Source organism: Lepidochelys kempii, chromosome 26 (assembly GCF_965140265.1).
Source record: "Lepidochelys kempii isolate rLepKem1 chromosome 26, rLepKem1.hap2, whole genome shotgun sequence".
Lineage (NCBI taxonomy): Eukaryota > Metazoa > Chordata > Testudines > Cheloniidae > Lepidochelys > Lepidochelys kempii.
In genome coordinates this window covers 12794637-12818817 of record NC_133281.1, presented here as the reverse complement: position 1 = coordinate 12818817, position 24181 = coordinate 12794637, and the positions used below count along the sequence as shown (strand labels likewise).

General features: G+C 44.0%; 1 protein-coding gene across 14 annotated transcripts in view; it reads right to left on the bottom strand.

The window, feature by feature from the left end:
• The window catches only part of SLC4A5 (solute carrier family 4 member 5), a 126862-nt gene that overhangs the window by 51800 nt on the left and 50881 nt on the right, over positions 1-24181 (bottom strand). For 9 of the 14 annotated variants that reach the window (XM_073325092.1, XM_073325096.1, XM_073325094.1 and 6 more), the window contains exons 7-12: positions 22873-23028; positions 20216-20311; positions 16048-16106; positions 4492-4649; positions 1756-1843; positions 965-1119 (exon numbers count right to left, since the gene is read on the bottom strand). In XM_073325092.1, coding sequence (XP_073181193.1) covers positions 965-1119; positions 1756-1843; positions 4492-4649; positions 16048-16106; positions 20216-20311; positions 22873-23028 — 712 coding nt within the window. The remainder of the gene's footprint in view (positions 1-964; positions 1120-1755; positions 1844-4491; positions 4650-16047; positions 16107-20215; positions 20312-22872; positions 23029-24181) is intronic. The other 5 variants (XM_073325093.1, XM_073325097.1, XM_073325106.1 and 2 more) reach the window with 1 other exon arrangement.

Here is a 24181-nt window from a genome sequence, read left to right as displayed (position 1 = left end):
TGCATGGCTATTTTTAGCACTCTAGCACGAGCCTGGATCTGTAGATGCGCGCTTGGAGGCCTGCTGCCACGGGCCGCTGCTCGCTGTGCAGATGCCACCCTAAAAGGCTCAAAACCCAGAAGGCAAATAAAAACGCTTGAGTTTGGCAACTCTGAAAAGTGCCATGGAATCTTTCTATGTTATGCCACAGTAAGGGAGCATGTCGCAATCTTTAGCGTATTTTGTCCTTGCAAAATGAGGTCCTCCATGCAGCAAAAGTGCTGGAATGTTGTTCCAGAGCGTTCTGGCCCTGGCACAAGAGATGGATGGATCCCTGCATAATCTGTATCCCTCAGTTTAGAGGGTTACATGCCCACAGATTACTTTAGCATCTGCATGCAATGCTTGTATCTTGGCTTGAAAGAAGAGATGGTACTTAAGTAACTTTGCATTGAGTCACAGAAAATATTATACAAGGCAGATTCCTTAAAGATTCCTCACAGTAGCTACGTTTACATTTGTCTAAAAAGGGATAGTGCCGAGTTCCTAAACACAGAGGCTGAATGCTAGTAATGGCCAGGCTAATACAAATTCTGCTAATGAATGGCCACATTTCATCCATTTCATTGGCTGTGTTACCCAAAATTCAGCTCAGCTCCAGCTCATTGAGTCTGATGCTGCTCCCCTGGTTGTGCTGGTTTTACATCAGTGTAATTCCATGGACTTGATTTACACCACTGTAACTATGGACAGAATCAAGTTCATTATGCTGCTAATAATAATACTTAGCTCTTATTTAGTGCTTTTTAATCCATAGATTTCAAAGTGCTTTACAAAGGGGACATTATCCCCATTTTATAGATGGGAAAATTGAGGCACAGGGAGTTGCCTATGGTTACCCAGTAGCAGAGCCAGGAATAGAACCCTGGTCTCCTGAGTCCCAGTCCAGTGCACTATCAACTGTACTGCAATTAACACCACCTACCTCTTCTCAGCAGAAGGTACTTTTTTGGGTGGCTCTATTCTAATGTTTGGATCCCACTCCCCTGGTGGGAGGACAATGACTTCATCCAGAAACTCATCTATTCCTGCAATCAGGTCATCTCGGTCCCTGGCCTTGTAGGCCACATCACTGAAAAGCTGGGAATACACAGAGTAGACAAACGGTTTAGGCAAACTGTTAGCTAGGCAGTGGGAGAGAGGGAAGAACCAATTCTGCTAGAAGAAGGGCTAGGCTTCATCTAAAATGCTTTCTAGATCAGAGAGATTTTGGACCACGGATTGTGGCTCACTCATTGCTAGTGTGAACATCTGTGCTTGTGAACAATACCTGAATGAATCTGTGCTGCACACTGGAATGTCACACATTCGCTGGGATAGAACTCAGACCCTCCTGCTCTAAAAGCCCAGTTCCCTGTCATCTGAATGAAAGGAGAATCTTTGCTAAGTGTTGGCAATATGGAACCTATGACACATAGCTGAACAGATTCTATCCAAGGGAGCACAGCATGCGTACATCCCCCCCCGCCCCAATATTTTAACTTTATTCCTATGGGCAGATCCTTCAGCTGCTATATCTCCATTGACTTCCATGGAATTGCACAGATTTTTACAGCACCTGCCAAACTAGTCTTACGGTTTTCATTCTGGTCCTGGAGCTCTGATGGGACGTCTCATTTCACCTCTGGGAAATCCCGTAAATGTACGGACCGCCTGGACATAGCGTACGTGAAGGGAATGCTACAGGAGCAGGGCTCTGCCGTCGGATTTACTTACATCATCGACCATGAGGGTAGCGATAGCTCGGCCGATTTCATTGTAGGATTTTGCCTTTCCTGAAGGACCCAGGAGAATAAAAATGAACCTGGTAAAAGAACAGAACTCATGAGCTAATGGCCATCTTTGCACTGTGTGGTTTAAATTACAACTCTTGACAGTATGCAGGACTGGTCTAAAGGTATTTGGTAACCATTCCAATAGGAGCAGTGGTGGCAAACAATCAATCTAATTTATTTCAAGATGGAGCTTGATAAAGTTACAATCAGAGTTATATGACAAGGTTACCTGCAATAGCAGGGGACTGGGCTCAATGGCCCAAGATAGAATCATAGAAGATTAGGGTTGGAAGGGACCTCAGGAGGTCATCTAGTCCAACCCCCTGCTCAAAGCAGGACCAACCCCAACTAAATCATCCCAGCCAGGGCTTTGTCAAGCCTGACCTTAAAAACCTCAAAGGAAGGAGATTCCACCACCTGCCTAGGTAACGCATTCCAGTGTTTCACCACCCTCCTAATGAAAAAGTTTTTCCTAATATCCAATGTAAACTTCCTCCACTGCAACTTGAGACCATTACTCCTTGTTCTATCATCTGGTACCACTGACAACAGTCTAGATCCATCCTCTTTGGAACCCCCTTTCAGGTAGTTGAAAGCAGCTATCAAATCCCCCCTCACTTTTCTCTTTTGCAGACTAAATAATCCCAGGTCCCTCAGCCTCTCCCCATAAGTCATGTGCTCCAGCCCCCTAATCATTTTTGTTGCGCTCCACTGGACGCTTTCCAATTTTTCCACATCCTTCTTGTAGTGTGGGGCCCAAAACTGGACACAGTACTCCAGATGAGGCCTCACCAATGTCGAATAGAGGGGAATGATTATGTCCCTCGATCTGCTGGCGATGCTCCTACTTATACAGCCCAAAATGCCGTTAGCCTTCTTGGCAACAAGGGCACACTGTTGACTCATATCCAGCTTCTCGTCCACCATAACCCCTAGGTCCTTTTCTGCAGAACTGCTGCCTAGCCACTCGGTCCCTAGTCTGTAGCGGTGCATGGGATTCTTCCATCCTAAGTGCAGGACTTTGCATTAGTCCTTGTTGAACCTCATCAGATTTCTTTTGGCCCAATCCTCCCATTTGTCTAGCTCCCTCTGTATCCTATCCCTACCTCCAGCGTATCTACCACTCCTCCCAGTAAAGAGGTCCCTTCCAATCCTGGGCTCCTGTGTAAGCAGTTTAGCTGCTCAAGAAATGCAGGATTAGGCCCTTTGATTTTCACCAGTTGGGTCTCTCGGATACGGCTTACTCCAGCTCCCACTGCAACCCCAAGGAGTCTCTCCATCAAGTTCAATGGGAGCTTTAGTTTGTGTGTCAACCCACACTAACACAGCATGTCCCCTTCTAATGGCTAGAAAGCACAGAACACGTAATGAGCCTGCTACTGTCTTAGAGTTAATGGATCTGGCCCTTTATTACAAGCAAGAGAGGCTTGTAGACCCAGAGGGCCCAGGTTCAATCCCACAGATAATGTAACCAGGGTTATGTTTACAGCTACACAAGGGTCTCCTCCCCTTCAAATAGTGGCCGGTCACTGGGATGTGTGACCTGAAATGTAGGAAACCTTTAATACCCGTAAGTACCAGGAATCCTGTTCTCATGAGAATCCCAGCACCATGGACAGATGGTCTGCAGTGTAAGCAGCATTTACGAGGTGCATGCGCTTTGCGCTGCCCCCTTTCATCCACTGTGCCCTTTTCATTTGTAAATATCAAAGTACTTAAGGTCAGTATCATTATACCCATTCTACACATGGAGAAACTAAGGCACAGAGCAGGAAAGGGGATTCATACACCGAGTCAGTCGCGGAGCTGGGAACTGAACCCAGGAGTCCCAAATTAGCCATCCAACGCTGCAAGAAAATATAGGTTAATAAAAGCTCTATTCTCTCTCCAGTCCATGTAGGACCTGGCTGCCCCACTATCATTAGTGAAAGTTACATGGGCCATTTGAACAGTGCATTAGACTTTAGGAATCCGTAGCCTCCTGAGACAAGGGAAGAAAATGTTGTCCCAGTTAACATGGAAGGTAACATGCTATACTGCTAGAGATGGGCAATGTTTTTTGGCTGAAAATTTTGTGTCGAAAAATGCAGATTTGGCAACACAAACATTTTGCAAATTCATGTCAGTTTTGTTGAATTGTTTGTTTGGGGGACCCCCCCCTCCAAAATTCTAAAAAACCCACCAAAATACTAAAAAGTCTTCTCTCCATTTGAAATGACTGTTTGCTTTGAAATTTCCTCCAATTCTATTTCAAATGTTGAAATGGTTTGAAAAACACTAGCAATCAAAATAAAATGTTTTGTTTTAGGTCAAATGAAACATGTTTGACCCAAAACTATTTTAAATTTTACTTTTTACTTTCTGGTTTGCTGAAATTTTTTTAAACATGGTTCATTTTGGGTTGACCTGCAACGATTTTTTTTAACCTTGATTTTTCAAAACAGCTAGCGAATCCAAAAGTCTGTTATTCACACAGCTCTAATTAGACCTCTTAGGAATCTGTAGCCGTCCAGAGACAGAGGAAGAAAATATTGTCCCACCTAATCTGGAAGGCAAGGTGTGCTATACTGCATCAGGTTTACATGAGAGTTTACAGCTGAAGCCCCAGTTCTGAACCACCAATACCTTTCTTCAGTTCTTGCAAAAGCACATTTTGTTTGTTTAAACAGCTGCGCACCTAGTGGGGACGGGAACTTCCGTCACCCCGCCCAGCATGGTGGACTGTATGAGCCTCACGAATGCCACAAATGGCTTATCCAGGAAGTCCACCTCTCCCACCAAGACATTGGAGGCTTCCGCGTCTTTGGGGATCTTCTTTATGAATTTATTTTTTAGCTGTTGGGGGAAAAGAAAGAATTCAATGATGGGTCAGATCTTCCTTTACTTTACTTTTTTTTTTTTTTTTTAATAAAACAACACCATGACAACCTATTTCTGCTCGACATTTAGGATGCTAAAAACTGCTGAGCTCCTGCCGTGAAATTGGAGTTTTTTCTTTCCTCTAAGCATATAGTTGCACTTGGGTACGAGTTACTAAGTTAAGGCAAATCAAAAGTGTGAAGTCAATGCACTGAATTAAAGCATTTTAAACCCACATTGGTGTGGATGCTTCTCAATCAGGAGTAAAGTGGCCTTGGTTTTCTGTAACTTAATCCTCCTTGGCAAATTTCACATCCCATACAGCACCGTGACAAGGTATGTCTCCACTGCAATCAGGATTGATTGACTGCAGCTCAGGTGGGCATGCCCCAGCTAGCTTTGATCCATATGTGCCCAAAACCCACTGCAGTCCAGTGGTGACATACTACGATGGTGCCAACACTATCTGAAAGCCGAGATTCTCATGTATCCCCATGACTCCAGGAGCCGGGGCTTCAAGGAACACATTAGATACTACGAAACTCATCATAAAATTGTCAGAGTGGGCAACACTGAAATCCATCCTCGATGGGAACAGCCCATAAGCATGTGGTAAACTTTAAGTGCTTAAATCTGAGAGGCTTGAAATCGGACATGAGCACACTGAGACAAGTTCAGCACATGCTGAAGTGCTGTCCTGAATAAGGACCTAAATAAACACACAACACCACACACCACCTCCAAATTGGACCCACAAAACACCCACACTCAAGTATGACAAAAGAGCAGGTCTTTCCACCGGCTCCCCACATATAATAAGGAAGGAGGATTCATTGTAATAAGTAGCTTGAGCTTCCATTTTGTAGTTCATTCTCCCAGATCTCTTCTTCGGAAAGGGAGCAGATAATTGTAGGCAGTGGCCTCATTTCACAGATTTATCCTTGGGGCTCTTGTGGCCTGCAGCCTTTTCATTATTATTGTAAAAGGGTTCAATATGAACCCAGGCAGGATGTTGTTATAATCTATATGCCAGCATGAGGAGAGGCATGTGAGCCGGGCGGCAAGCTCCCCCCATTCTAATCTTTTAAATCCAAATGGGAAAAAAAATAAAATAATAATAAAACCACTCCTCCGATACAGCTTGGAATAAGCAAAAGCAGGAGTTAAGGGCGACCACTAAGCTTCACGAAAAACTTTAAAAGTCCCTTTGTAGTGGGTCTAATAGGCTAATTAAAAACCAACATTCTTTGGAACGAAATGGTTTTCATATCTTAGCATTAACCCTTGACGCACTGACGTTTGATTGTAATGTTTGGATTTTCTTATCAGGGAATTTGCTTTAATTACAGCACCCACTGGTAAAATCTGACTGTGGAGAGCTCTTAAGCAATGTTTCCCATGGTAAATTTTTTTCCCAAACAGTCCACACACTCTGCTTCCATTAATTTATCTAAATGCCACTCAGTGCCCTGGAAAGGGCGTGATTCTGGTATCCAGGCTGCAATCCTGAAGCCCTCTGGATGCATTACTGAGCAAGTGTTCACCACAGAAAGAGTCTCTACACCTATTTCAATCAGACTAAACCACAAAGGCTGCGACCCCGCTCTGCGGGACTCTCTCTTCCAGCTCCATCTCACATAGATCGCATGGCTAGCAGGGACTGCTGTGATCATCTGATCTGACAGCTGGTATAACACAAGCCAGAGGACTTCCCTGAATTAATTCCTCCAACTTAAGTGTAAGGTCGACAACACTATCATAACAAAGCATGGCTTCCCAGGACTTCCAGGTTGTCACTCTGCCACAGTGACAGCGGGGGAGAGAACACAGATCCACATCCATGTGTCCATGATCCACAAATCCCTCCCCAGCTCAGCTAAGAGGGAATCTCTTTAAGCACTCAGCAATAAGGGACCGTGACAGAGTTTTCCAAAGGGTGGGTCACCCATAGGGTGACCAGATGTCCCGATTTTACAGGAACAGTCCCGATTTTGGAGGCTTTTTCTTATATAGGCACCTATTACCCCCCACCCCCGTCCCGATTTTTTACACTTGCTATCTGGTCACCCTAGTCACCCACCAGTGGGTCATATGAAAATTCCAGATGGGTCACCACATCCAGGGCTGGACGAATTTAGGACTGGCACCCGGCCTTGGTAAACAAACACTTCTCCCAGCCCGGTGCAGACGGGAAGCCTGGAGAGATGTGTTTTGGAGAGCAAGCCTGCCTCGACCAGCGGGGCGGGGCCTAGCTCCCTGCTCCAGCTGTTGTGACCTGTCACAAGCCAAACCTGAATGGCGCTGCGACCCTGTATGCCAGGTCGCAACCGGGCTGGGATTAGGGCTGCGGTGCCAAGGCAGAGGATGCATATATGTAATGGTGGGTCATCAAAAAAATAAATAAAATTAAATTAAAAAGAAAAGACAAAATGCAGTTGGGAGGGCCGCCATACTAAAAAGTTTGGGAACTCCAGGGCTATGAGTAGTTCTGATTGCATCCATCCGATTGCACACGCTGAAAGCCAAGCTTGCCTGCTGTAGCCTGGAACAAAGAGCGCGGAGTGCTGACGCTATAATGTGACCTGGCTTCCTCTTTGCTGGACGGCAGCATACACAGGGCTCCAAGAGGGAGTTTTGCATCTGAGGTTCCACACTGTGCAGGGCAAATAAAAGAGCAGGATTTCTTTGATGAGGCACCTTCCCCGCCTCAAGCCCGTTGCTCCTGTACCAACAGGAGTATAGCCAGTAAACAACAACAGTACCTGGCATTTCTCCAGGGCCCAAAGCATTAACTCATTGATCTTCACCCTGACCCTGAAAGGTAAGTATGTGCACCGCCTGCGTACAGATGGGAAAACCACGGCACGGAGAAGTGAAGAGATTCACGCAGGGAAAACGTGAGGCAGAGATGGGAAGAAAACCCAGATCTCCTGGCTTATAGGTCTGTGCTTTAATTTGATGTGAGGAAAAAAAAAAAAAAAAGCAAAGTGATGCATGGGTAGGATTGAAAGCAGCCTAGCTCCTGCTCCAATGCAGGAACAAGTGGATTTTTAACCATCCCTACACTCCAAGTAGCAACACGCCACTGAGGAATTCCTATTGACTTAAATAGGGGCAGGACAGAGCTGTAAAAATAGCACTGTGGGGTTCTACACTGATCCTCTCTCGCTAGCAGCCAGTTCAAATTTGGTCAGGATACGAGCCAAAGGATAGTTTGTCTAGTGTCACCAGGATTCTGCAAATCCATCTAGGTTGTTCTTTCCCCCCCATCAACGCTAGTAACAGAGATTCTGTCCATCAGAAAGTGGCTGAAAAAAATTCAGTGGATAATGCACAAAGCAGAAAAGAATCCAGCTTTCCCCCCTCTTGCTGTAATAACTCCACACAATCTTGTGTGTGTCAGCAGAGCTAGCAGAGGTGGCTTGTATGCATAGGAAGCAGATATGTGGAATAGGGAAGTTGCATTTCTTGCAAACTGGTAACCACAGGACCTCAGCAGTGTTACGGCAGAATGACTTCCCAAATGTTGGGAAATGTGAGTGTCAGATTTACAGATTCCAAGGCCAGGAAGTACCACGATGATCATCTAGTCTGACCTCCTGTATAACAGGCCAGAAACCTGCCCCACAATGACTCCTAGAGCAGAGCTTTTAGAAAAACATCCATCTTGATTGAAAAATGGTCTTTCAAGGAGAATCCACCACAACCCCTGGTAGATTGTTCCAGTGGTTAATTACTCTCACTGTTAAAAATGTACGCCTTATTTCTGATCTGAATTTGTCTAGCGTCCACTTCCAGCCATTGGATCATGTTAGACCTCTCTCTGCTAGAGTGAAGAGCCCATTGTTAAATATTTGTTTTCCATGAAGATATATATAGACAGTAATCAAGTTACCCCTTAACCTTCTCTTTGCTAAACTAAATAGATTGAGCTTTTTGAGTCTACCATTATAACGCAAGTTTTCTAATCCTTTAATCATTCTTGTGGCTCTTTTCTGACCCCTCTCCAATTTATCAGCATTCTTGAATTGTGGGCACCAGAACTGGACACAATATTCCAGTGGTGGTTGTATCAGTGCCATAAATAGAGGGAAAATAACTTTGCTGCTCCTACTCGAGATTCCCCTGTTTATGCACCCCAGGATCCTATTAGCTCTTTTGGTCACTGTATCACACTGGGGAGCTCATGTTTGGTTGATTATCCACCATGACCCCCATATCTTTTCCAGAGTCACTGCTTCCCAGGATAGAGTCCCCCATCCTGCATTCTAGGTTCCTCCATGCATATATTTACATTTAGCTGTATTAAAAACATACTGTTTGCTTGTGCCCAGTTTACCAAGCGAGCCAGACTGCTCTGCAACAGTGACCTGTCCTTTTCATTATTTACCACGCCCCCAATTCTTGGGTCATCTGAAAACTTTATCAGTGACAACTTTGTGTTTTCTTCCAGGCCATTGATAAAAACGTTAAATAGCATCACATGTGCTGGATAGAAAAGAATAAGATGTCACTGGTAAGGTTTTGCATTAGAGTGCAAGCTTAATGAAGCCAGCATATACGCATATTGCTGAAGATGCCCAAGACTGCCCAAAGACATTAATTTCTAACACCATTCCAGGCTATAAAGGTGGAAGGGAATGCATGAGTCTTTCCCCTTAACTTCTTATTTCCTTGCTTTCAAGGTTTTGCGTGGATGGATTGTGTCCTGCCGCAACCTTAACTGTTAATGAATGCAGTTTTTTCATTGAATCCTAGGACTGGAAGGGATCTCGAGAGGTCATCTAGTTCAGTCCCTGCACTCATGGCAAGACTAAGTATTATCTAGACCATCCCTGTTTTGTTTGCTAATCAGATGTGTGTCTCCATTAAGAGAAGTTGTGTAAACCCTCTAGGGCTGATTCAGATGTGGCGTCACTGAGCAGTCATTCCACTGAAGTCAATGGAGTTACAACAGTGTATGACGGGCAGGACGAAATGAAAATCGGGTCTTCTTTTTATTGTAATAGGTCAACTCCTGAAACTGTTAGTCAAAAAGCTTGCTTAAAGTAAATGGAAGTTTTGCTGGAGGTATGAAAACTGAGTAGGGAGCTCAGGATATGGCTCAATATGGCAAACTGTGACGCTACAATGTACCTCCATTAAATAACTTTAGGAGAGGAAGCATGGTCCAATAGCTAAAGCACAGGAGAGGGAGTCAGGAGATCAGGGTTCAATAATACCAGCACTCACACCAATTTGTGAGAGCTTGGACATGTCACTTAATACCTCTGTGTGACTCAGTTTCCCTGGCTGGAAAATGATAATACTATTCTATTTTACAGTGTTCACTGTAAATTCACCAGTAGAATGATGGTTTGTTCTCCTTGGTTCTCTGTGTAGTGCCCGACAGGTCATCCTGGTCTACGAAACCCTGGATCTCAGAGGTCTTCACTTGCCACCACTTGTTTTTGATGTCACATAGACTCCTTTGGATTTTGGCTTTAAGCAGGTGATCGGCCTCATGTTTTCGCTGGTTAGAGGAATCATTTTGCCAGTTACAAAATGCATTTCTTTTCTGTTGAATTAATACTAGGATTTCCTCAATTTTCGTCAAATCAGTCTTGGTGCTAATGAGTGGAATACCCTATGGTTTCAGCACATGCATTGTGAATGGTGTTTTTAAATTGATCCCAGTGCTCTTGAACGTCAATGTTGCTGTCAGGAAGGTTAGAGAGTTTGTCCAACAGATGTTGCTGGAACGTCTTGTAGCTGGCTTGATCCTGAAGTGCTTTGACGTTGTATCACTTTCGCTTAGTCTTTGGGTGTTTGCGGTGTGGTGAAGTGAGCTGCAGGTACATGACTGATCTTACTAATCAATGGTCTGTCCAACAGTGATCAGTATCTCTCATAGCTCGTGTTATATGGAAGTCGGAAAAGTCTTGGGCTCTGACTATAACTTCATCAAGGAGGTGCCAGTGTTTGGTCTGAGGATGTTTCCAGGTGGTCTTAAATTTGTTACTCTGCCTAAAGATGGTATTTGTGATGAGCAGGTCATGCTCCACACATTTGCTCTTGAGGAGAATATCATTGGAGTTTACATTTCCCACCCCTTCTTTGCCTATTGTACCTCTCCTTTGGGAATCCCATCCGACTCTGGCATTGAAATCTCCCAGGAGGATGAGTTTGTTCTGCCTTAGAAGTGGCTGTGAGGACTGCATTAAGTGTGCTATAAAACTGCTCCTTATTGTCTTCCTCATTATCGAGTGTTGGGGCGTATGTGCTGATGACCGTGGCATATTGGTTGTTGCTAAGCTTGAGCCAAAGAGTCATGAGACGCTCATTGATCCCCACGGGAAGCTCCAAAAGCTGACTGGCGATCTTATTTTTGATGGCAAAGCCAATCCCCTGAATGGGTCTCTCTTCAGGTGCCTTTGCTTTCCAAAAGAAGGTGTAGCCACCTCCATCCTCTTTTAATTGGCCCTCATCGGCCTGGCGGGTCTCACTAAGAGCCGCAAAGTCAATGTTGAGTCTTGCCAGTTCTCTGGCAATTATGGCAGAACAGGAAGTCAGTGTAATACAATGGAATACACCTTACATGCAGAAGGGAATTTTAAGAGGAGAACTAGAAGTCTGAGAGGACAATCAAATAAAATATACCTGGAAGGGCACCCATATGACAAAACGTTCAAACTATACTTTCTCAAGGTGCAGCTCTTCCTAACAGCAATTGTTTAGCTCCAAGCCCCAAAATGAACATCAGATTAAAGTCAACTGCATGCTCTCTTATCCTATGCCAGGAATGGAAATAAACCTAGAATGGATTTAAAATGAACAATGCCAACTTCATGAACAGCTTCCCAGCATGCTTCAGTGGGTCATCATCTTTGTCAAGAGCAAATATCTGCGCATCACAAGTATTTAAGTACTGGCTCCTCCCCACTCCTCAGTATCAAAAGCCAAAGTTTTAAAGTGATAGTATGGAATTAAAATTACATTAAAAATACATATTGTGAGCCAAATCCTGCAGTTCATATTCAATCCTTCAGCTGGTAGCAGTAGTAAGCTTTTATCTTCTCATTGGATCCAGCCTGAACAAGCAGGCATGGTGTGTCACACACTCCCAATGTCAGGTGAAGCATGTCCCAGTCGTCCTATCTATACAAGAGTTCAAGTCACTACTTTGTATCAAATCACGTGCTTCCATTAACAATGACTATGCTGTACCAAAAGTACACACTTGTATATGTATGTGCTCACACGGAGGAGGTAGGACTAGAATCCTGGTCATTCAGCCAGTGGGAATTTGGACTGATTAAATAGCTCAGGATTCAATCTTTCAAAAACCAGGGAAGGAGGAAAATCCAGTAATAATCTACAACCATTTGAACTCTGATTATATAGGTGCTTAAACACATTGTCCAAGGAAATGAAAAATTCCAGAGCTCCTTTACGTGACAGAACAATAGCAGCTGTGACAACAGCACAGGCTTCGATGTCAGAGCAAAGAGAGAATTTCCACTGAATAATAAATGCTTCTATGAAGTCAGAGCATATGATGACCGTGTGAACAAACCAACTTGAAACACTCCTCTCCCCCAAACTTACTTTTTTTAAAATACATCTTGTAACTCAAAAATTCCACAAACAGATTATTGTAACATTTTGGGAAAAAAACGTATACTGTTTCACACATGAAGAGCATGGCTACTAAATTAATTGTTGGGACCAGCTGGCAAACATCCTGCTGAAGGGCTGAGATTCTACAGTGGTGTGTGTAGTGTGTTTGAAATCCTCAGTTCAGAATTGCGGTAGGAGTGAAAAGTAGCATTCTTACCTGCTCCTCACTTGCCATTTTGCCTTTTGTCTCACGTCATCCTGAGCGGTCATTTCTGGAGGTGCCTAGACCAGTGTTTCAGATAAGGGATTCTAATCTCCAAGAAGTTAGCATTCACGGCCCGACATGGTTAAAACTACTGTGCCTATATTTGTATACTAAGTAAAACTATTTCCCCTTGTTTATTCCCCCCCCCCCCCCCCCCCCGTTCCTCAGACGTTCTTCTTAACTCCTGGAAATGTGCTGGAAATGGCCCACCTTGATTATCACTTCAAAAGGTTTTCTCTCCCCCCACCCCACTCTCCTGCTGGTAATAGCTCATCTGAAGTGATCACTCTCCTTACAATGTGTATTTTTTCATGGTCTGTGTGTATATAAATCTCCTCACTGTATTTTCCATGTTATGCATCCGATGAAGTGAGCTGTAGCTCACGAAAGCTTATGCTCCAAAACATTGGTTAGTCTCTAAGGTGCCACAAGTCCTCCTGTTCTTTTTGAGAATACAGACTAACACGGCTGCTACTCTGAAACCGATATTTGTATGTAGCTTTTTGTTCCAGCAGTACCATTTGCTCCATTAAAAAGAAAAGGGGTCATTAGCATTTTTGATGTTCAGAAGATCAATATCTATCTAATAGACTTACTTCTAGAAATGGCAGTTCAGGATGATGTGAAGCAAAGGATTAAATGACAGGTGAGTAGCCATATTCCACAGGTAGGAATACGGTCCACTAATACAAGAACTTTTATCTGAGGATTTTAAACATGTCCTCAAATATTAAATCTTACGACAACCCCGTGGAATATTTTACCCACTTGACAGATGGCTGAACTGTGCACCCAGGGATTAAGTGATCTGTCGAAAGCTAAACACTGAATCAGTGGCAAAGTCAGGAAAAGAACCCAGGAGTCCCAATGGTCAGTGCCTATTTTCACTTCTACGTAACACTCCTTTGCATAGCTAGGGATAGAAGCCAGTATTCCTGATTCCTAGAGCTCTGCTCTAACCACTAGACAATCTCTCCCATAACAGGGAAAACAGGACAGCAGTTCTGATTCCTAGTGACCTACTTTAACCGACAAAGTATTCTTTCTACAATTGAGAATAGAAGCCAAGAGTCCTGACTGCCAATATTTTGCTCTAGCCACTCAATACACTCCCTCTCTGAAACAGAATCTCAGCCTTCGCTAGTGTCCCTGTGACTTATTTGAGCTTAATCCCAGATCTGTGCAGGGTTAATGAAATTGTGAAGGGGCACAGACAAATCTGAGGTAGGAACAGAGTGTCCCTTCCTGATGGTGGGAGATGATGGAGGTGGAAGATGATGCTTTGAGGTCATGTCCAGGATCAAACTGAGCTTTAGTAAGATAAAGGATTTCAATGTGATGGATGGAAGGGCAGGGGGAAAAAAGCCCATGGTAGTCTCACATGAGGCACTTTGGTGGTCATTGACTAGGTGAAGCAGCACAGATTTCTATTTAACAAAACTGGAACATACCAGCCAGACCTGGACACAGAGAGAAGCTGAGAGCAGTATCCATGTTTCGTTAGATTGCCTTTGCGTTAGAGTCGTTTTTATGCTTTGCACACCACATTAATGGGGATTTCACCTGCATTTAAACATAGCAGTGGTGAAAAGGAGAGCTGGCCTGACAGCACTCCATACCACATGGAAGCAGCACGGTTATACTGATGCAGAACATTACAGAAGAGGCATACACACTGTGCTCTCACCTGGAGACATTATTTTCGTTCTTTCTTGTTGCTTTCACTTCATCCAAATACAAGTCAGGCTAACGGGTTGCTCTTTGTGCATGACCGTCTCAGTTCTTATTTCCTCATGATCTCCTGCTTTTTCATCCCTAGACTAGCAATATTCCTAAATATTCCACCTTGTCTTCATCTCTATTATATTCCACAAACCACCCCACCTCTTTACAACCCTATCTATCCTTCCCACCCACACCCTGCTGCCTCTTTTATTGAGATATTCCTTGCTATCTTCCTCCCAAAGCTTTCAAGAGCTTTTCTCCTCATCCCAAGACTCTAGAATCCTCTCTGCAGAAGTATTTTCTGCTGTGTTTTCATACCCCAACCTGCTTTTCCTTGCTGCCCTGAATCTGGCACTGGTATGATTTCCAGGGCTGATGTCAGCTGAGTTACCAGAGTCCAATACATGTACTAAATGCATTAATTAGAAGTCTGTGCATTTCCATTCCAACGTAAGAGGCCCATGAGAGTCTCGTGTTGTTATTGATGAACACAGAGAAGCCCTTTGACACATCAACCCTCAGTACAATCCATGTCATGGATACAACTCCTGTCTATTCCCAGAGGATCAATCAGAAGGACACATTGTCCTCACCCTGGCACACAATGCAGTTCAAGTTTCATCTGAGGGTTTCAAAGGGCTTCAACAAATATTAACTAAGCGCCAGGGAGACAGGTCAGTGATATTAAAACTGAAGCACAGAGCAGGGAAGTGTTTTTGATTTTTAAACAATGTTTAAACATTTTAAAATGGCTCTGTAGCTGGTGTGATCGATGCTTATCACATTGGCTCCTTGTCTTCCCTTCATCCCCTATCTGTTTATTGTATCTGCCTGTTGTATACTTAAATTCTACGCTCTTCAAGGTGGTGACCATCCTTTTTATTATTTGTTTGTACCATGCTTAGCACAATGGGGTCCCGATCAGAGTTTTTAGGTGCTATGAATACAAATGAATAATAATAATAAATTACTCCAAAGGAAGCAACATGTAGTATGGAAACTCAAGTTACCCCCAAACCATGCACCATACCTATGACATGAGTGTGACAACACAGGAATGTGTATTCAGTATATAAATTAACCTGCGGAACTCATTGTTGCTGGGTATTCCTGAGACAATTCCTTGGCAAGATTCAGATCACTCTTTTAAAAAAAAATCCTATCTACTGTAACCATGAAGTTCTCATTATCCATATAAATGTCTAATCCTCTTCAGAATTCTACCAAGCTGTTGGCCTCAATTATGTATTGTGGCAATGAGTTCCACAGGGTAATTCTAAGTTGTGTAGAGAAGAATTTCCTTTTAAACACTTCTAAATTTGCTGCCTTTCACTTTCATTGGGTGTCTGCTTGGCTCACTTGGCTCTCTTCTAGAGACAGGTTACTCCGTAAACATCCACCACAAAGATTTTTTTGCTGCTTCCTCTGAAGCATCTTGTATTAGCTGGGAATAGAATACTGGACTAGGTCAGCTCCGTGAGTCTTACCAAGAGGTAGATAAATTGGAATGTATGTAACAATTTGGTCCTGATTGGCCGGGGACAGGGCATTACAGATGCAGAGTGTGGATTAAAATTAGACACAGAATGCTGCTAAACATAGGAGGTACGTATATTTGCACCTGTCCTGCGTGAACACAATCAGCTTTGAGGCTGCTCATATTTACGGTTTATGGATGAGAGTATAACAGCGGATATATGTTTTTCCTCCCCTCTTGTAATGAGAGGCCGTCGGTCATTACGATACACAGAAAACCTTGGTCCACAAAAGACTTTTAGAACTTACTACCTGATCTGTGCTTGGAGTATCTGTTATGTCATTCATGCTTCTGCTTTGCGCATGGCCTAAAGAAAGCACAAGGGAAAGACATGGTGAGAAACGTTTAGAGGCCACAAACCTTCAATGTACAGATTCACAGGCCCATATTGCGCCCTTCACCTGCGTGGCTGACAAGCTGCTGAAAAGGAGAATGGGGTCATGAGTTGCCTCTAGTGTGGTTCATTTCTATAGTAGGCCAGAGTCTGGTCCCATTTACAACAAGATAAATCTGGTGTGGCTCACCTGGACTAACTCCAGATTTAACATGGCATAAATGTGATCAGAACAGAGTTACCTGGGTGGAGTTCACTGGATTTATACCAGTGTAACTAGGATCAGATTCTGGCCACATCTTGACACTTATCTCTTACACTGCATGGGCCAAATTTGGCCCTCACATTTGCATTTACAACTCCTGCTGAGTTAATGGGTATGGCACGGATGGAACTGGGGGGCAGAATTTTGCTCCATTTTTGGGGTCCCTTTCCCCTCTTCCTGTGACACATTGCCCCAGCTTCCGTCTTTTCCCATCAGGGCTTTCTCAAGGTCTGTGCGAAGCTGCAGTTCCAGAAGAATTCATATATGTAAAATCAGTGGATGGTTAACGAAAGCTTTGCACAGAGTCCCCTTTGGGGGGTGACAAGCCACTCATCTCTCAAAGTATAACCAAGCTATCAAATTCCAGGAAACATGCAGCAAAAATCAAGATGATATATGCCACGAATGCCTGGCAATAAAGAGGAGGCAAAGGGATTAATTCTGTTACTCAAAGCTTCCCCCCCCTTCTTTTTTAAGGGCTATATAAATGTAAACTCATTTATGACATTGTTTCGATTTTAAGCAACAACCCACCCCAAGTCTCTCCTCCTCAATTTTGTGGTTTTATAATTTCCTATTTTTCAAAATATATTTCTCTTCAGAACCCAAAAGGGGAAGCCAACTGCCAGAAAATACAGGGTGAAGAATGAAATTGACTCAAACTGAAACACAGTGCTGCCAAATATTCAAAGAAAGCCATCTGAAAAAACCCCCAAAAACGATCCGCCTTCCCTAATTTCTTTTAGTTACAGTAATTTTAAATGTGACTTGTAAAAACAGCCTGTAGAACATTTTCAGACAGCTGGCCTGGTGCCTAGGGACTCAGGAGGTCTAGGTTCAATCCCCATTTTCCTACAGAGTTCTTGCATGACCATGGCCCACCAATTTAGGACCAGAACTTTAAAAGGGAGATAGGGAGCTAACACTCTTTTTAAATCTGGCCCTTAGCGTCCTTGTGCCTTGATTCCCCATCTGGACAATAATAATTCTTCTCTTCCACTATTTGTCTGTCTCATGCATTCAGACTGTAAGCTCTTTGGGGCAGGGACTGTCTTTTACTATGTATATATACACAGCACCTAGCACAATGCTGCCCTGATCTCAGATGAAGCACATAGAAGCTACAGTAATAACAAGTGTGAGCTTAAAGTTGACAGGCTCCCTTTAATTACTTCCTATTATGATCTTGGAACCAAATGATTAAAAAAAAAATCATTAATCAAATCCTACTGCTTGAACAGAACAGCTTAGACAGACTAGAAGAACCAGCTCAGAGCTAAGCAAGTTCTAGAGCTGGTCGCTAGCTTCCAGATGAAATTCTCCAATTCATTGAAGCTGCCATTTTTAAGATGGTGGGATTGCTAATGGGAGCAAGAGGGCATGTCTACTGCAGTACTGCTGTAGCGAGGATGCTTCCTACATCAACAGAAGCGTTTTCACCATCCATGTAGTTAATCCACCTCCTCAAGTGGTGGTAGCTAGGTTGATGGAAGAATCAGGGGTTAGGTCAACCTAGCTATGCACACAGCGGTGTGAATTTTTCACACTCGAGCATGACACAGCTAGGTCGATCTAAATTTTAAATGTAGACCAGGGCTGAAGCAGTTTAAAAAAATTATGACCATTATTCTATGCATTTTGATTGTTTTCTTGTTCTATCGTCTTGCGATTCTCTTCAAAGCTTTATATCTCATGTGTCACTCCACCATCATCCATAACAGGAGTATTCATCTGCCGGAGGGTTGTGGGGCAATCAATGGCCAAATTCTAAGGTCCTTACTCTGTTTTTACTCATTTCTCACCCCTCTCAACAACGCTTTCCCCGACTAAGCATAACCCACTGGTGAATGTGAGTATCAAGTCCCCCGCTACAGTGATCCACAGAGGATAGGAGCTGATACAGCCACCAGAAAGGGATCCTGTAGCAGCTCATGCTGTTGTATTTGGAGGTCCCTGATTCCACCCCCAGTGTGTCGGCCAACACCCCAGCCATGACAAACACTTGGGGCGAGATTCACACAAGAATTTAGGCACCGAACGGCCACTTTAGGCACCTTAATCTCACAATCATCCCCCTGCCCCTGGGATTCACAAAAGCCCTGTTCAGCTGCCCGGTAGGTAGCTAAATGTTTGCAGGAAAAGTTCCCTAGGTGCCTGTGTATCTGAGGTCTGCAGCCTCACACTAGGCATCTGGACACCTGAGCCTCAGCGCAATGAACGAACCAGCGGAAGAGGTGTTCCTCCGCCTAAATCACCTGTGGGCCCCTACCTGGGAGGCGAGCCCTGAATACAACTACCGAGCTCACACAAAACAGGGGAGGAGAGCCTCTCCCCTTGTGTCTTAGCCCCGTGGTGAGGCTGCTCACTTGGGATGTGGCAGACCTCTGGTTCAAGTCCCCCCTCCACTTGAAGTGGGAGCGGTCACCTCTCAGGGGAGTGTCCTAACCACTGAGCTATGAGATATTCTGGTGTGGGGCTGCCTCAGTCTCTCCCATTAAAATGGTTCCACTGTGAATAAATAATTAAGAGTAATTGGGCCAGAGAGTGCAAGGACGAGAATGACTCGGTAGCCTAGTGGCTGCAGCACTCGCCTGGGAAATGAGACCCCCAGTCTCCCTGCTGTTGATGAGCCACCTTCCCCTGCCCACCCTGCACCCTGGCTTCTTGCATCCTTGGCATCTCCCATTGGCTAGCTTAACTGGCACCTGGCCTCCAGCGTGCTGGCTTTTGTGAACCCCACTCTGAGGCACCTGCCTCTCCCCAATAACTGTACAGGGAGCCTGGCCACCAAACTCAGGTTTTGTGATTCACAGTGATTTTCTAGGTGCCTACATATTAGGTCTGGCAATGCTCAGCATCACCACTCCTAAGTGCCTTTGTGAATCCAGCCCTTCAGGCTTCGCCTCGGTTTAATTCGATTTCAACATGAATGACACCCACTATAGTCATCGGAGCAGGCTGAAAAACGCAAACATTCCCCCCCTCCCCAGATATTCATCTCAGGGTGAGATTGTCACTTGTTCTGCACCCCTACGCGGCGGGATAAGGAGTTGTAAGGTACAGAGGGGGAAGTTATCTGTACCAACTATCCAGCTGTCACAGTCTGTGATGAAGTCACAACATGGATCCTGAAGCAGTGTAACTATGCTCCTTGCACAGGGCTTGTTGCAAAGCAATTATTTGTAATTTTAAAAACCTTTAATTTTCAGCTGACACTTTGCAATAAGTTCTACCTGGCAATACACTGGAGCTATGCTTTTTGATACCTAGAATTGCCACCAATGCATAAAAATGGAAGGAGAACTACAAGGCTCAGGATAACTGCAGTGTAATTGAAATGTAGGTAAACACACCTGGGCTCCAAAAAGCAATGCAATAAAATGAACACCCAGAGGTGTAACCATAAGGGAGTCTGTAATGCAGTTCCCCTTCCGGTTATCTGAATTACTTGTAATTGAAAACCGTAGCCACAGTGTAACTATGCTGCAATTGCAACATAAGTGCACTGTAACTACAATCACCATGGGATAAAGTGGCATCCATCTTTCTCTAAGCTCTTTCAATCACAGTAATTTTAGAGTTTACTTCGAGCAACATTTGCAGATGGAAAAGTGATTTTCAAGTAGACCATTCTTGCTTTCTCACTCTAGGAAATAGTTGTTTACAACCGATGCCCAAAGAGATTATGTGCTTTGCCAAATGTAAATCAGAGAAATAACCAGGATTCGAACTCAGGATTACAGACTCTCAACCAGGTGTTTGTTCTGCTAGACACTGCTACCTCACTGAACAAGTAAGTAGCTGTTGTTCAACTTACGTAAACGTCCATAATTTGCGTTCTGTCTCATTCTAAGATCTTCGGTGGAGCGGTGGAAGCTGGCCCCTGCTGCTGGGCTCCGGACAGGACTGCGATCTGAGAGGGAGAGAGCATTTAGATCACATACATGTACACAATAAGGCTGTCAGCAAATGCTGCCAGCTTGGATCACGTGTGACCATCAATGAATACAGCTTGTCATTTTCAGGTATTGAAACTTGGGTGGCAATGGGTGAAAATTAATTGTCCAGTGCTTAACTTGGATAGATTTCACACACGTCTTGATATTCTGCAAGTTTGGCAATGAATTCAGCAGCATTTTCCACTTTTGGCTCAGGCCAAATAATTTTTCTGTTAGGAAGGAACGGCTTTACTTCTGACAGGGTATTTTTAATATTTTCCTTGCTGTGCAGAGGGCCAATGCAAGGCTTATGCCACTACCTTAGTCCCATTTAAGCCCTATTTTGAGGCCTGAAGTGGCATTTGACTGGTGCACAGGCCCTCTCTGCACAAGGATGAACATCACACAGTGTGAATACAAGCTCTACTACTTACAACTGGCCCTCATGCTCAGATACCGTGGTTATAATTGAGGCAAGAAACTGAGCAAGACAATGGAACTTGGCATGGTGTGTGACAGACTGATAATATTCTGTATTATCCTGAAGAACTGTTCTGAAATTAAGATAAACTTCATTAAATTAAATTAAACCTCATCGAATTAGAACTAATACCTTCAGGGCACACTGTATTAAAAATGGTGTGTTATTGTGGCACTGTATGTACTTTCTCTAGTAGGGAAGGGGGGGATGCTAATAACTTCCTCTGTTATCAACCCTTTAAAGCCACCCCCTGGCTTATATGAATTCAAACTGGAGTCTCCAGCAGGGACCAAGAGACAAAAAAGGGGTTTGGATAAACAGCCTTCTGCATGATTCAGTGGATGGTCTGGACCCCCAACCCATGGAGGGCCCCAATCCCTAGGGTAGGGTTGAAAGGACTGAGCCTCCTGAGGACACACAAACCTGGGAGCTTGTTCTGAGCTGAAGCTGTGCTGAACTTGTGACCACAAAGGAATCCCCGTGCGTTGGGGGTTGAAGGACAACTCTTGCCAGCATCCCTGAGTGGGTGCGGGTGATGCTTGGTAAGCTTATTAGCAAGCGTCCAAGTTCCTTTATTGTTTTTAATATGATTTCTCTGTAATCCTTTTTACCTCAGAAATGCAGTAGGCTTGCATAGGAAGTGCTGTGTGGTACCTTGTAGCAATTACACCTGTTAACCATCTCGGGAGAGCAAGCAAGCAATGTCCTTGGGCAACCTGCCAGTGCTGGGAATACACACAAAAAGGCCTGATTTTGCTCGTGCTTACATGGTGGGTGTAATCCATTCACTTTACTGGAGCCACTCCTGATTTACACTGGTGTAAATGAGATCAGCATGAGACCCAGAGAATAGATCTTTTGATTAAGAAGGGGCCATTTTCAACACAGACACTGTTCAGGATAGAGCTGCATTGCAAGCATTTACGGAAACCTAGCACCTCCCCAATGTTAATTCAATGCCGCTGCCAGGGCGGGATCTTGTCTTGTGATAGAAAACTCCTCACTAGAGCTGGTCAGGAACTGGAATCTGCATTTTGCAGGAAATCCCAACATTCTGAAAAATCCCCAAAATGTCCTCAAAATGAGCATTTCAAAAAATCTTGCTAGTATCAAAAACCATTTGGCCTTTTACATTACATTAACTGTTAACTATAACATACACATAATAATCTACACACAATATATTAAAAACTATATTTTAATAGACTATAAAAGTCAAAACAAAACTGAACTTTGATTCAAAATGTTTTTGACATTGTCAAAATAAAGCATTTTTAGTTTTTCCCATTGAAAATGTTGTTGAAATTGACGCGTTCCCATGAAACATTTAGATTAAATGGCATTTTTCAATGGAAAACTGTTCTGTCAAAATTTTTTTTTGACCAGCTCTACTTACGACTGATATAGGCTTGAAGCAACAAGAAGAATAGCAGCCAGAACAACAGCAATAACACTCTTCCCTGCAATTTAATAATGGGCCCAACGCAGCACCCACTGAAGTGAACGGCAAAACTTCCTTTGTGGGTAAACAATCTGCCCCTGTATTTTCCTATATGTTGTGAATATTCATTCCAAAGACTTATTTCGCCTTAATGGAAAAAGACCCACAGTGTAAACATCGATGAGGAGTAATAACCACAGCCAAAACCACCAAGGCTAGAAATCACTAAAGTATGAGCAAAGTTCTGCTCTGAGCTGTTGGGTGAATCTCAGTTCTGCTACACTGCTCTCCCTAGAGGCATGGATGCCTCGCTGAAGTCAATGGAAGTATGCATGCCGGGACAGCAGGCTATCAGAGATTACATCTGATGTGCAGAAGCAAAACCTTAAGTTTGCCCTTTAGGTTAGTCTAGAGAGTGGACAACTTAAGGTCATTACAGCCAAGATTCCAAAGTGCCTCCCATTTGAACCCAAGTTAATATCCTAGACTGGAAACAGAGAAATCCCCCTTTAAAAGGGCTAAAAACAGGAAATCACAAAACAGACTGGGTTCAAACAAAAAGGAATAAGGACCTTGGGATACAGCCATGTGTGAACTGAATCTTGTGAACTCACTTGTGGTGGATGAGACCGATTTGCCAATGTCTGCCAAGGATCGGTGGATCGGCTTCTTGGTCTGGTGGCGATGTTTCCTCAGGAGCACGTAACTGATTTTCTCTCTCAGCTCCGGCCTGAGCAGACCATCCTCTATCTGCTTTTCAATAACATCATCTGAAAGAAGGACATTGGAAGTGCACGCGTGACTTGCTGGGCTGCGGCATGAAAAGTTCTGTTGCAAAAAAAAAAAAAAAGCTCCTCCTTGCAAACCCTAAAACTGCATCATATGCCAAAAACTCAGACTTTAAGGTCATGAGGGACCATCATGATCATCTAGTCTGACCTCCTGCACATCGCAGGCCACACAACCTGACCCCCCACTCCTGTAACGGACCCCTCACCTCTGGCTGAGTGACTGACGTCCTCAAATCATAATTTAAATATGTCAAATTACAGAGAATCCTCCATTTACACTAGTTTAAACCTGCAAGTGACCCATGCTCCATGCTGCAGAGGAAGACGAACCACACCCCCCACCCCCACAGAGTCTGTCAATCTGATGCAGGGGAAAATTCCTTCCTGACCCCAAATATGACAATCAGTTAGACATGTTGGCGAGACCCACCAGCCAGACACCTGGGAAGGAATTCTCTGCAGTAACTCAGAGCCCTCCCCATGTAGCATCCCATCTCCAGCTACTGGAGATATTTGCTGCTAGCAGTCACAGATTGGCTCCATGACATCGTAGGAAGTCTCATCATACATGATGGTCTGTAGAGGCTATATGGTGGGTTCAGATCATAATAGACAAGTTCACGCTCATTCTTTACTCAGAAAAAAATCCCAGTTAATATCCTTGCTTCCCCTGGGGTTTTGCCTGTAGAATGGAGTGTTGAACCAGGGCCATATTACTTTCCTTTTCTTAAAGGTGTAGTGCCCAATCCCTGTTTGTCCTGTACCTTCTTTCATCATTTACACCCGTGTGGTATCTGTGTAAAATGCAGCCATTCAGATATGTCAGGATGTTGCATTAACTTTGCACAGGTGTGAAATGATGGCACACAAGGAGCACAGTAGTGAAGAATCAAGCCCGTGCTGCCTAACAGGCCAACTCCTGCAGTTCTTCTTGGGCAGGGAAAACTCCCACCATTGGGAAGAATCAAAGCTACATGATTTGGCTCTAAACTGTCAAAACAAGCAATATGCTCTCTCCGAGATGCTCATCATCACCACAATATCTGGACATCAGTGAGATCAGCAGCGATTCACAGAAGGGACTATGATGTTTTTATATGATAAAAACCCATCCCAGCATGCAGTGCATATT